At 40.4% G+C, this 12,001-nt stretch overlaps 1 protein-coding gene across 1 annotated transcript in view; it reads left to right on the top strand.

Moving 5' to 3' along the window:
* The window catches only part of LOC135298277 (opsin-5-like), a 28,211-nt gene that overhangs the window by 11,111 nt on the left and 5,099 nt on the right, over positions 1-12,001 (top strand). The window contains exons 3-4 of the mRNA XM_064415884.1: positions 5,845-5,964; positions 9,946-10,116. Coding sequence (XP_064271954.1) covers positions 5,845-5,964; positions 9,946-10,116 — 291 coding nt within the window. The remainder of the gene's footprint in view (positions 1-5,844; positions 5,965-9,945; positions 10,117-12,001) is intronic.

Here is a 12,001-nt window from a genome sequence, read left to right on the forward strand (position 1 = left end):
CCCGGGGCAGAATAGGGTTGCCCTCACTATGCATTCTGGGTTTTATGGCTTGTTTTCACAGCCTCTCTCATGAGCCTGCCCAGCAGTGAACACCCTGAGATGTGTTCATGTGACCCGTGCTCAGCTCCTGGCATCATCTGTCCTCTGTTACACATCATATTGAGCAATATTTTCTGCCTAGCACCCTCCCCATCCTTTTGTGTTGGAGTTCTTTACAAGGTTCAAAGTGACCTTGCAAGCAGAATAAATATAATTATCTATTGGTTAGTGCACACTCAGGATAGCAGGGACTGATTTTAAAATATTCACATGCCAAGGAATTATCATTCAGCAGGAAAATGCTGGTCTCTATTTCTTCTGGGGGTAAACTGAACCTTATTCTTGGTAATTTGCCTTCTTTGCCTTGTGGAGGAGGGCATAATTAAGTCTTTTTGTGCCCATATTTGCCTCAACACCTGAGGGAATGGCATGAGGCTAAGTAAGGAAGGTTTAGGTTGGATATCAGGGAAAGGTTCTTCCCCCAGAGGGTGGTTGGGGACTAGAACAGCTCCCCAGGGCAGTGGTCACAGCACCAAACCTGACAGAACTCAAGAAATATTTGGGGAAAGCTCTCAGGCACAGGGTGGGATTCTTGGAATTGTCCTCTGCAGGAGCTGGACTTAGATGATCCATGTGGATCCTTTTCATCTCAGGATATTCCATATTCTATTCTATTCTATTCTATTCTATTCTATTCTATTCTATTCTATTCTATTCTATTCTATTCTATTCTTTATATATTTTAAGTTCATTTATGCTGTATGATCTTTCTTCACGCAGTTTCTCTCAGCTCAACAGCAATTTTCTCACTAAAACTGATCTGAAGACAGAAATGTTCTACAAAAACCTTGGGCTCCAGGTATCAGATGCCTTCACAAGGCTGAACACAGGGTGTACAATGATTACTTGACATTTATTTCAGTTTTGATTTGTTGTCTTGTTCAACGAGTTGTGCAGAAAATACCAAGATCTGTCAGTCAGTCCTACCTCTGTTTCTCATTCACTGCTTTACATCCCCCTCTACTCTGTCTTACTGCTTTTCCTCTGACTGATCTAATTAATGTAATGTTTTCCAGAGTGGAGGTAACAGAGTTTTTATTATTATTCCCCTTCTATTTATGTTTCTTTCTCATTTTTCTTCTGCTTATGTCTTTATGGAAAAAATAATTCAGAGCAGCAGAGGTGACAGGTGAAGCTGTATCTCAGTGCTGTTCTTGGTGTTCATGCACTGTTTTGTAGGTATCTTCACTTTTCACACACATATATTTTTCTGTTGCTCTGCAGACAGAAGTTTTCACTGAACTGTACAAAACAACCCCCACTTTGGGTCTTTTTTCACTTGGTTAATTAAACTTAGCTTTAATCCCAAGAAATACGTCTGATGGATGAATCCTCCCAATATTCACTGTGTTGCCTTGTTATATTCACTGTATTTAGTGTAGATTTATCCTGTCCCAAAAATTACCCATCAGGTGTGAAACATCTTGAAAAGCACAGGCATAATCAAATTAAGGCAAGGAACAAGAGTTGAAAACTTCCAGGGAAAAGCAAAAAGCCAACCACAAGGGCACAGAGCAATTTTGTGAGCAATGTGAGGAAAGTGAAATTATAATTTTAAAAGTTCTCATAATCATTTTGATATTGGACTTGTGAACTCGTTGTAACCAGTGGCCTGGGTCAGGGTAGCTCTGCTCTACCTGTATGTTTCTGTACACATCATATTCCACATTTAGCTCTAAATTAACTTAGTTTTTTACGTGTGTGTTTTGAAATCCATTTTACTTGGTTAATTGCTTTGTCCTTGAGTGCACAACAAACTTCACTAGTGGCTTTTATTAGAGCTAATTATGGTCTTCCCATATCTATATAAGTGCTGGTTTTGCATATTCCTTGGATCTATAGAATAAAGGTAATAGGAAAAAAATTCTTCACTGAAAGAATGACTGGGAAGAGGAATTGGCTGCCCAGGGAATGGTGAAACCTTTAACCCTGGAAGTGTTCAGAAAATGAATGGAGGTGGCACTTTGTGGTATGGTTTGGTGGGCATGGTGGTGTTCAGTCAAAAGTTGGACTTGATCATCTTGGAGGTCTTTTCCAGCCTAAATGATTTTATAATTCCATGCCTGTGGTGACTTGTGATTCAGACTAAACCTGTTACATTTTTCCACTGAACTTCCTTTGCAAGAAATTGAGGCCCCTCCTGAGGATGGCCTGTGGGTGCATCCTGACAGCAGGGACAGGGAAGCAGGAGGTGGGAAGCCAGGACTTCTTCCATGCATCTTTTTCTACTTGAGCTGTGTAAGGTGCAAGTGAGTTTAAAATTTATTTCAAAGAGGAGAAAAAGCTGAACAATGAGTGAACCAGGCTGGATCTTATCAGGAAACCCTGCAGAGGTTTTAGGGTCAGACTGGGTGTACAGCTGAAGTATTCCAGTTTGAAATAGAAAAATAATTGGGTTTTTGTCTTTGAAGAAAAATCAGGACTCTTGACTAGTCTGATAAGTTCTATGTGAGTGTATGATCCTTTGTCCTAAGTAGTTCATTTCCATGTGTAGCTTTCTAATTGTCTAGAAAAAAAAAATCAGAGAGATTCTCATGGTTATGAGAATCCAATTCTTTTGCCTTTGCCACTTCCCCCACCAGCTTTTTCATCACTGCCTTGATTGATTCACTGTACAGCCAGGCAGGGTGACAAACTACTGAGCTGGGACTGGCTGTCAGCTCCTCTGAAACCCCTTGGCAAGTCACTATTGATTTACAAACTGTGGTGCACACTTCCTCAGCCTGTTATGAAACAGCTTAATTGAAAACAAAATCCTGAACTATCTTTTTTCTCCCCCTTTTTTTAAAAATTGTATTTTCTCTAATGGTTTAGTGCTGCTGTCAGGTTGGAGAAGTGGAAGTTTATTTCTCCAGCTGGCTACTTGTAAACACTTTCCCCTCTTTCTGCAGGTTGTGTGTCCCAGCCTGTCTCTGTCTCTGCAGGTGTCACTTTTTTAGTTATTACATCCTTGGCTCTTTGTTTGTATATAAGTAATAGTGCCATGGACAGTTCTCCTGGAAAAAAGCCTTTTTATTTTATATCTGAAGAGTCTTTTTCCCCTGTTTCCAACCTACCAGGGTTGGGAGCCTGCTCCAGCAGGGGTTTCAGCTGAATGCTGGGAAAGTAATTTCCTAGCAGGAGAAATGGAGCATTGGATGCCTCACTTAAGGAGATCATAGAGTTTTGATCACCAAGGAGTTAAAAAATATTCAGATAAGCAATTTTCAGATGCAGGCATAGACAACAGGCAACACAAAAGATCAGTGGACCCTTTCCAGCCATGGGATTAAGAGGGATTAGGATGGGCTGGGGCTTTCTGAAACATTGATATTAATAATGAGCAGTAGTTTCAGAGCAATTTGGCAACTTCAGAGCTACTTGGCTGATAGAGATGTCTCTCTAGACTGCCAGTCAGTTGAAAAAGATTCAGGAAAATGTCAAATGCTTTCAAAAGGTTTTTTCAAACTGGATACTGGCACTCTAGTTATCCTAAATATCACTGGAGAGGAAAATGGCATTAAGAGAGAAAAGGATTAAAATATATCAAAAATGCTCACAGCACTGAGATTCATTTACTCAGCTGTGAGGTAGAAAATTACTTATATGAGTACCTCTATCTGCTTATAATCAGAGCTGCTTATAATTTGCAGAGCCATAAGAGTAGGTTGTTCTTAGAATTTAATTTACCCAAGGTAAATAAAATTTGATGAGAAAACCTAAGATCAGTAATAAGCCAGCTTCTGTTCTTCTGTTTATTATGTAAAATAATACAGGAAACAACACTGTCAATATAAAAATAAAAAGTTTTCAATGTGTTGCAGTTAATACAGAAAAATTCAAAATAAAAGTATTTTTCTCCTGAATTTGGCAAAGTTTTGGTTCCTCACTCACTCATATTTATTGATAAATAATTTGGTTTTACCTTCTGGGAACCATTTCTCTCTCTGCCTCATGGATGTTCCCAGGTTGGGTTTCTGGATTTTGTGGGGACAAAGCACCCTTGCAAGGGCATTGTGCATTGATGGACCAGAGTAAATAACAAAACACCCATTTAAATACTGGATTATTTATTACTGAATAACCAAATTAATCACTAAATAATTAAATACTCATTTAATTACCAAACTACATTTCCTGAGGTCTGGCCTGTCAGAAGACTCAGATGGAAATTACATGGTATTCAAAGGTACGAAATTTGGAGAGGACAGCATTGCTGGGGGGCTGGAGGTGCTGGGGCCCTCTGGAAACAGAGCTTGCCTCAGCAGAGCCCCATGTACAAGGCAGCACAAAGAGTGACTTTGATGCCTTATCAAAAGCTGAGTTTATCACTTTTTTTGGAGTGGTGTGAGGAGTTGGCCTCAGCAGGTAGCCAAACACTCAGGACAACCCTCAGAGGGGGACAGGGAGGAAACAGGCAGAGAAAAGCAGTGGAGATGAAGACAGGGTGAGGAAAAAAGCAGAAAGATCCACTCCCAGTTACTGCAGGGGGCAAACAGGCTCCTTGAGGGAATAAATTCAGAATCATGGAATCACAGAATGCTTTGGGTGGGATGGACCTTAAAGATCAGCTCCTTCCAACTCTCATTGTGTGGTTCCAACCCCAAAGCTTAACATTTATTTACTGATTTCAGTAGTGAGAAACAAAGGTGTCAAACCTAAAATACTTATGGAAAGCACCCTTCCTCACCCTTTAAATCTAAAATACTTATGGAAAATGCCCTTCTTCACCCTTTAAACCTAAAATACTTACGGCAAACGCCCTTCCTCACTCTTTCCTGGGCTGAACTTCTCTCCAACATTTCCCTCAGTGCTGTTGTAAGTCCCTTTTGTGAGGCAGTGGCAGGACAGGCACTCTTTGCTCTTCACTCTTCTGCATTTCCCTTGTTCTGACGTGTCTCCCCTGACCTGGTGTGAGGCTCAGTGGGCCATGGTCCCTTTGAGATTTTCACCTTCTGGCTCCATGAGAGGGATGTTCTGTGCTGTCCTGGGTTTCCAGAGAAAAACTCTCACTCTGACCTTAAACTCTTTAAAACATGAATTTGTGAACACACATTTTCTTTAAGGGAACTGGAAACCCTACAATTTTCTGTACTGGTGTGATTAATTCCATGGCAGATTCACCACCTGCAGAGCTGATACCTGAGGGTCCTTGAGTGATGAAATGGAAAAAAATATGTCAGCCAATATGAGAAGGATCCCATACACTGAATTCCACCTGGAAGTTAAAATCAGATTAATCAGATTAATTTTATAATTTTTCCTTCTTATGATAGAAATAAATTTTAATGTAAGATTTAAGACTTGATATTAATATATTAACTGGAAATTTATCCCTTAACATCTGATTAGAGTATCTAATAAAGTTGAAATTTGTCATATTCTGGTTCCAGTGATTACAGAGAGCTGAATTTCATGCTTGTGACTGTATAAACCTTTGAGTGAGAACTGTGCTGCTCAGGGCAGAGGGATTCTGGGGTTTCTGTTGTGAGCATTCAGTCCATGTCTGAGCAGGCTCAGCTGGTGAAAGCCATGCCCTCCTGCAGAGGGGAAAGCAGCATTTGCTGAGGGAGGGATGTGTCTGCAGCCAAGGTCTCTGTGAGCTGCACAGAGACAATGAGGGGATCACTTTTCAGGGTAAAATGCCCAGCCTTAGGGACCCAAGTTCAGGCTGAAAACATCAGGGAATTTCCCAAGGAAGATGGAGTATTGCTGTTTTTGAGGATGATTCTAATGTGAATGTTATTCTATTTTCCATTATTACAGGGATCCTTTCAACTTTGGGAAATGGGTATGTTATTTTTATGTCCTCAAAGCGAAAAAAGAAGCTGAGACCTGCTGAGATAATGACTGTTAATTTAGCAGTGTGTGATCTGGGCATTTCAGGTAATTTAATGTTTTTATTTTCCCTTGTTTTTATTATCTCTCCTTTCTGCCTGGCAGCAGCAAGAGACATTCCTCTGGAAGTCATGGGAGCATCAAATGCCTTTTGCTGCAGATATTTCTGCTCTATTATTTGCATGTAAATAATAGGGGAGGATGGAAAACAACATTCTTGAACAACTTGATGGGAAGAAATGAACACTACAGAGACAAAATTTGGGTTGATTTTATCAAACAGGCAGAGCTCCTGTTCACCCCAGCACTGGGCAGGTCTCCAAAGGCAGCTTCCACTGCACCCTGGCACAATAACCACAAAATAGCTCAGTTTTACAGGTGCAGAAAATTATGTTTTGCCATAGGGAGAAATAGAATGGATACAAATGCCTCAAAACACAAGTTTAGCCAAATAATTGGAAAATGCCAGTGGCCATCAGCTGATCAAAGCTAATAGTTTTCTCTCTAGTGGCCATCCTCCTTTGTCTCTGGATCAGAAAAAATAAGCCTTTGTGTCAATCTGTAGAGTGAGAGCCAACTGGGAGGATTTTTACTTCAACCCCACAGTCTGGATGTCCTGGTATTGGAGGAGGGAGCTTTGGGGAGCTTTATCCAGAGCTGCAGGGATGGTTGTTTTGGCCCTTGACATGAGACTGATTCAGCTGCTCACAGGGAAAGGACTGGATGCCCTTTAGAAAAGGATATTTTGGATGGCAGACAATCCAGTGGGTATCAGGACCCAGCTGACCATGGAATCTCCCCAGTGCCATATAAATGGAATTATATTCCCGTGCTAGCAGGGTCATCTGTCCCCTGTGTGCTGTATACACTGAGACCTCTGCTCTCTGCTCTACTGCACCCTTTTCCTACCCTTGTCTCTGCCAGATGCTTTTGCCCTCATCTAAACTCCAAAAACATCACTGAACAATATAAAATGGTGGCTCTCAGCCTCCCCAGACTGATGCTTTTTTGAACTCTCACAACACAAGACCAAAGATCTGCTCATCCTTGCAAATTCCAGTGGTTTTGGTCAGTAAACATGGATTTCTGAAGGAAACACTAATTCAATAGAAGAAAGATGTTAGTATAAATATCACTGCTACTACACAGAGAAATCCCAATGACTTCTTTGGCATTTCTGTCATGGACACTCTTCTTCCATCTCTCAACACTTAGAAGTTAAGGAAAAACCCCAGGCCGGCCTTTTCCTCCTCTGTGATATTCCCGTTTTCTTTGTGTTTTAAGAATCTGTATTGTAAGGCTCATATTAACCACTCCAATGAGAAGGAGTGTTTCAGGAGAATTTCCCCAGCTTTGTATTCTGAATGTTGCCCAGAGAAGCTGTGTCTGCCCCATCCCTGGAAGTGTCCAAGGCCAGGCTGGATGGGGCTTGGAGCAACTAGAAGGTGTCCATGGCAGGGGTTGGAACAAGATGGGCTTTAAGATCTCTTCCAATCCAAAATACCCTGTGATTCTGTGATTATTTGAGTTTTAACAGGTATCTCCTAACCATAAAAACCATGTCCCAACCACTCAAACTACAGCTTGCTTGGGACCCCTCTTGGTGTGAGGGCTGGAAGTGTCTCTGTTATGATCTGCTACCAGTGCACCACTTGGTCACCTTGCTTTCTTCCATGGGGATCTCAATCTATCTGAGGTTTAAATTTTGGAGTTAAAAATAGTGATTCCCAAAGCCAGGTTTGGTTTTCTCCATTTTTTTTTTAAACTTTTTTTTAATTTAATGGAAGGTGCTAAGTTGAGAAATGTGATGGATTCGGTCTGCTGGACAAACTGAAGATAGATTTTTTTTTTTTTTCACAAAACCCTCATATTTCTTGTCTTAACAACTTTTTGAAGAGTTCTGCTTCCTGCAGATTTCCACAGGGTGGCACCAGCCTCTTGTTCAAAGCTGCATCAGATTGATTTTGCACTGACACCGTGCTCGGGGCTGCTCCCAGTCCTGCTGCTGAAGAGAAATTTGATTTTGTGCAAAGAAATGTGCTGGCCTTTAAAGCTGTCAGTCACTTATATGCCTAAGGTTGCTGACTTGATTGTTAGCACATAACCTAGACCTTGCCATATTTAATGTTTTTCTTGAAACCTTAATCACTGATGTCAGCTTCTGCTTGAAAAATTAAAAATGCATTTATTCTGCTTGGAGAAAAGCACATCATGCACTGACCTGAGAACATCCTGCAGGTCCAGGCAGAACTTTCCTTACAGGCTTAGGCTAATTCAAAAATACCTTTTTTAAAAATGCATCTGATTTTGAAGGGTTTTCAGTTCCGATGCTTTTGGCATAGAAGATAATGGTAATTTTCTGCAAGATTCAGTTTTGGAAGAAATGTTTTAATTTTCTGTTAAGAAAATGGTTTTACATCAGTTCAATGTGAAATAGAATATTTTTAGGAAAAATATTTTCCTACAGATCAATTCAACAAAACAGGGATTTTTGTCTTAGATTGTAAGAATAGGTTACTGTGTGGGAAATTCAATTTCCAAGATAATTTTTTCCCTCTTCATAAACCAATTCCCTGAGCTTCTATGACATTACAGACACTGGTTCAGCCAGAGAAACCAGCTCAGGGAGGCTGAGATGTTTTCAAATCCTTGAGGTGCTCTGGCTGCTCCTGTGCAGGAAGGAATACAGTCACAGGAATGTGGAGTTCAATATTTAATGTTGTTTGAATGTTGCAGTTGGAATGTTCAGGCCTGGGAGAATTTAAAATCAGGCTGGAAAGTAAAACTGAAATGTTTGGAAAAGAGATGTCCCTAGATTATAAATTTTTGAGTTTTCTGTTCCATTAAAGTTGATTTCTTTTCTTTGCCTAATTAAGACCAAGAAAAAGGTAAAAATTAGGAGAAAGAAGAGATTTCCAATTAGATAATTAAAATGTTCAAACTTTCTCTTTGTCACGGTACTTAAAGAGAATATGAACAATGTAAACCTGCTTTAAGGTGAGAATGGAATATCATTTGACCAAACTTCACTTCTTCCATAATGCAGCACTCACTTTTACCTGTGGAGGAAGGAGGAAAAGTGCCACCAAGAGAAAGCCTCAAAAATAGTTACCATTTCCCATCTCTTTGGGGAAACTTAGAATGTTTTGATATCTGTGTGCAGTGGCTTGCTAGGAGGCACCAAAAAATGTGTGGTGTGGAGAGGAGCTGAAACCACTTCTGCAGCTCAGGTCTGTGTTTTTCCTTCCCACCAACACTTTACCTCACTGTGTATCCTACTGCTGGGCCTTGACAGGCTTGAAAATGTCCTTTTTGAAGGCAAATTTCTTTACCTTGTGCTTGAAGACCCCAATACCCTACAGGAATGTAGACTGAGTAGATCTGTGCTTGTTTCAAGCTCTGACTCACCATCACCCATCCTGTTTAGGTGTTGGCCTGTGGACCTAACCCATGCTCTGGAGGTTTCATAATGGGGAGAACCTGCCCATGATCAGTTCCAGAGTGTGGGTTACTCTGGTTCCTGTGGTTATAGTACAGCCCCACTTTCCAGCTCTTCTGCAGGCTTGGCTCCTCCTAGCTCATCCCTGGTGCCATGGGATCCAGCTACAGCTGCCTGAGGCTCAGTCCTGTGCATGGAGTGCTCACAAGCCATGGAATCACAGAATGCTGTGGGTTGGAAGGGACCTTACAGACCATCTTGTTCCAACCCCTGCCTTGGGCAGAGATACCCTCCAGTGTACCAGGCTGCTCCAAACCTCATCCCACCTGGCCTTGAACACATCCAGAGATAGAACACAGCTTCTCTGGGCAACCTGTGGCAGTGACGTCACCCTCACAGTAAAGATTTTCTTCCTAATACTCCATCTAAATTTACCCTCCAGCTTAAACTCATCACATACTCTGCCTGAAGCCCTTTCTCCACACTGAGCACTTTTATGGGTATTAGTTTTTGCAAGGGAGAGGGATTTCCTTTCTGATGAAAGGAGATTTTCTCAAGGATGGGCTTCTGACATTCTCTCCTCCTTTAAGTTGTAGGCAAACCCTTCAGCATCATCTCCTTCTTTTCCCACCGCTGGGTGTTCGGGTGGATAGGCTGCCGCTGGTATGGGTGGGCTGGTTTCTTCTTTGGCTGTGGGAGCCTCATCACCATGACAGCTGTCAGCCTGGACAGGTACCTGAAAATCTGCCACTTGTCCTATGGTAAGACAAATATGTATCTATATATGGATAACTGTATTGTTTATGACTGGGAAAAAGCTGTATTTAGTGCTAGTTTACTACACTGAATTAATAATTAAGCTCTTCTGAATACTTTTCTTACATATAGAGGGGAGTACACAGAGGAGAGAAACATGTTTACATGATCCAAAAAGTCCCAGTTAAATTCATTTTGCTGGACATAACACCCTCACTGTTGTTCCTCTGCTGTCTGCCTAAGCCATGAGTTTTTGTAACCCCCCATAGATAAATCACTTTATGTCTGTCAAGGCCTATCTGCATTAACAGATGCAAGTAATGCACATATTGCAGGGTCTTATCGACCAAAACATAAAAATATTCCTTATTAAATGCCTAAATTCCTCTGCAGTGTGTGGCAAGCTATTTAAAGCACCTAAGATATTTGGAAGGGCAATAAGTCATACAAGTCATAATGTGAAATAGTCTCTCAAATATGGAAATGGAACCTGAGAGGATGAAATGAATTTAGCAGTGTAAGGTGTTACCACCATATCCATCAGTATCTTGTACCTCTGGAATATGATGTATTATATGCTTAATTCTTTCCAGATAAATTATATTGTCGCAGTTCAGAAAAGATGATCTTCTTGCAATGTAAGGGACTAAATTCCCATCCAAATACAGGGAATACTCAAGGTGACTTTACAAGTAATAAACACCTTGCCCATGTGACTTGAGGGACACAACAGATTTCTTTATGATGACATGAAATATCGATCATGTTAAGCTGTAAGGAAGATTTGCAGCTAGGAAGTGTAAATAAGCCAGTCTGTGCAAGCAGATAAAAGCTGTGGTACTGTGCTAAGGTGTGCTACCACAGACCCTGGTGTGTCATACTTTTACCCTAATGAGAGTACAGGGGAGGTCTCCTTAGCTGAGTGTTAGATGCAATAATAATATTAAGCAGGATTTCAGTTCTTTCTATAGAAGTCTTATCAAAATAATTCAGTGGCAACCCAAATCATAGATAATTTTTCACAGACTAGGTGAGCTGAAGTGAATATTTAATGGCTGGCTACATTCATGCCATGAGCTGTGGTGTTTAACATGACATCTTACTTCATGAGAGAAAAAAAACTCTTCAAAACTCTTATTCTCAAGAGCTCTGATCATGGTGGTCCATACAAAATGATGGAGAACAATAAACAAAGATGTTTATCATGCTCAGTCTAGGTAATTTAAAATGTTTCTCTCTTAACAATAGTTATGCTATTGTTGCTTTGTTTTTCTACCTCTGAACACAACAAGGCACCTTTCTGTCTCTCAGCAATAATACATGAATACTTCATTTGTCAGGCAATGTTCATTTTCCTTCCAGTGATCTTGACAAGTAAAATCAGCTGAAAAGGGACACATCCAAATTACAGGTGTTTCTTTGCTTTGGTTTTATTTTAAATCTTAATGTTAGTGTGAAGTGAGTGAAAAATCCCCTGTGAGACAGAAACTACAAACGAGTTGGGGATTCCAAGACGGAAAGAACCATATTGCAGTTTTCTGCAAAAATGAAAGATTTAAATTTGTTAGTTCTATCTGAGTCCTACATGCTGAACATGTAGATGATGATGAAAACCTTGCAAACTAAAACTTTTTCTAGATGAATTAAAGCCATATGCAAGACGCGCAGAGAGACTGATGTTCTGATCTGCAGGAGTTCTATTTGCATTTACTTAAAAAAAAGGCAAGGATACATGAAAACACATATTACAGATACTACTGACAGGATACACATGGTGATTTTCTGTACTGGAAAAGAATGAAAAGTATTATTAAATCTTAGATATCTTATTTCCACTGTAAAGCCTTGTTTTTCAGTGATTGAATGTGAGCTTTAGTCAGACAACATAGA

The sequence above is a fragment of the Passer domesticus genome, chromosome 3 (genome assembly GCF_036417665.1).
Source record: "Passer domesticus isolate bPasDom1 chromosome 3, bPasDom1.hap1, whole genome shotgun sequence".
Classification (NCBI taxonomy): domain Eukaryota; kingdom Metazoa; phylum Chordata; class Aves; order Passeriformes; family Passeridae; genus Passer; species Passer domesticus.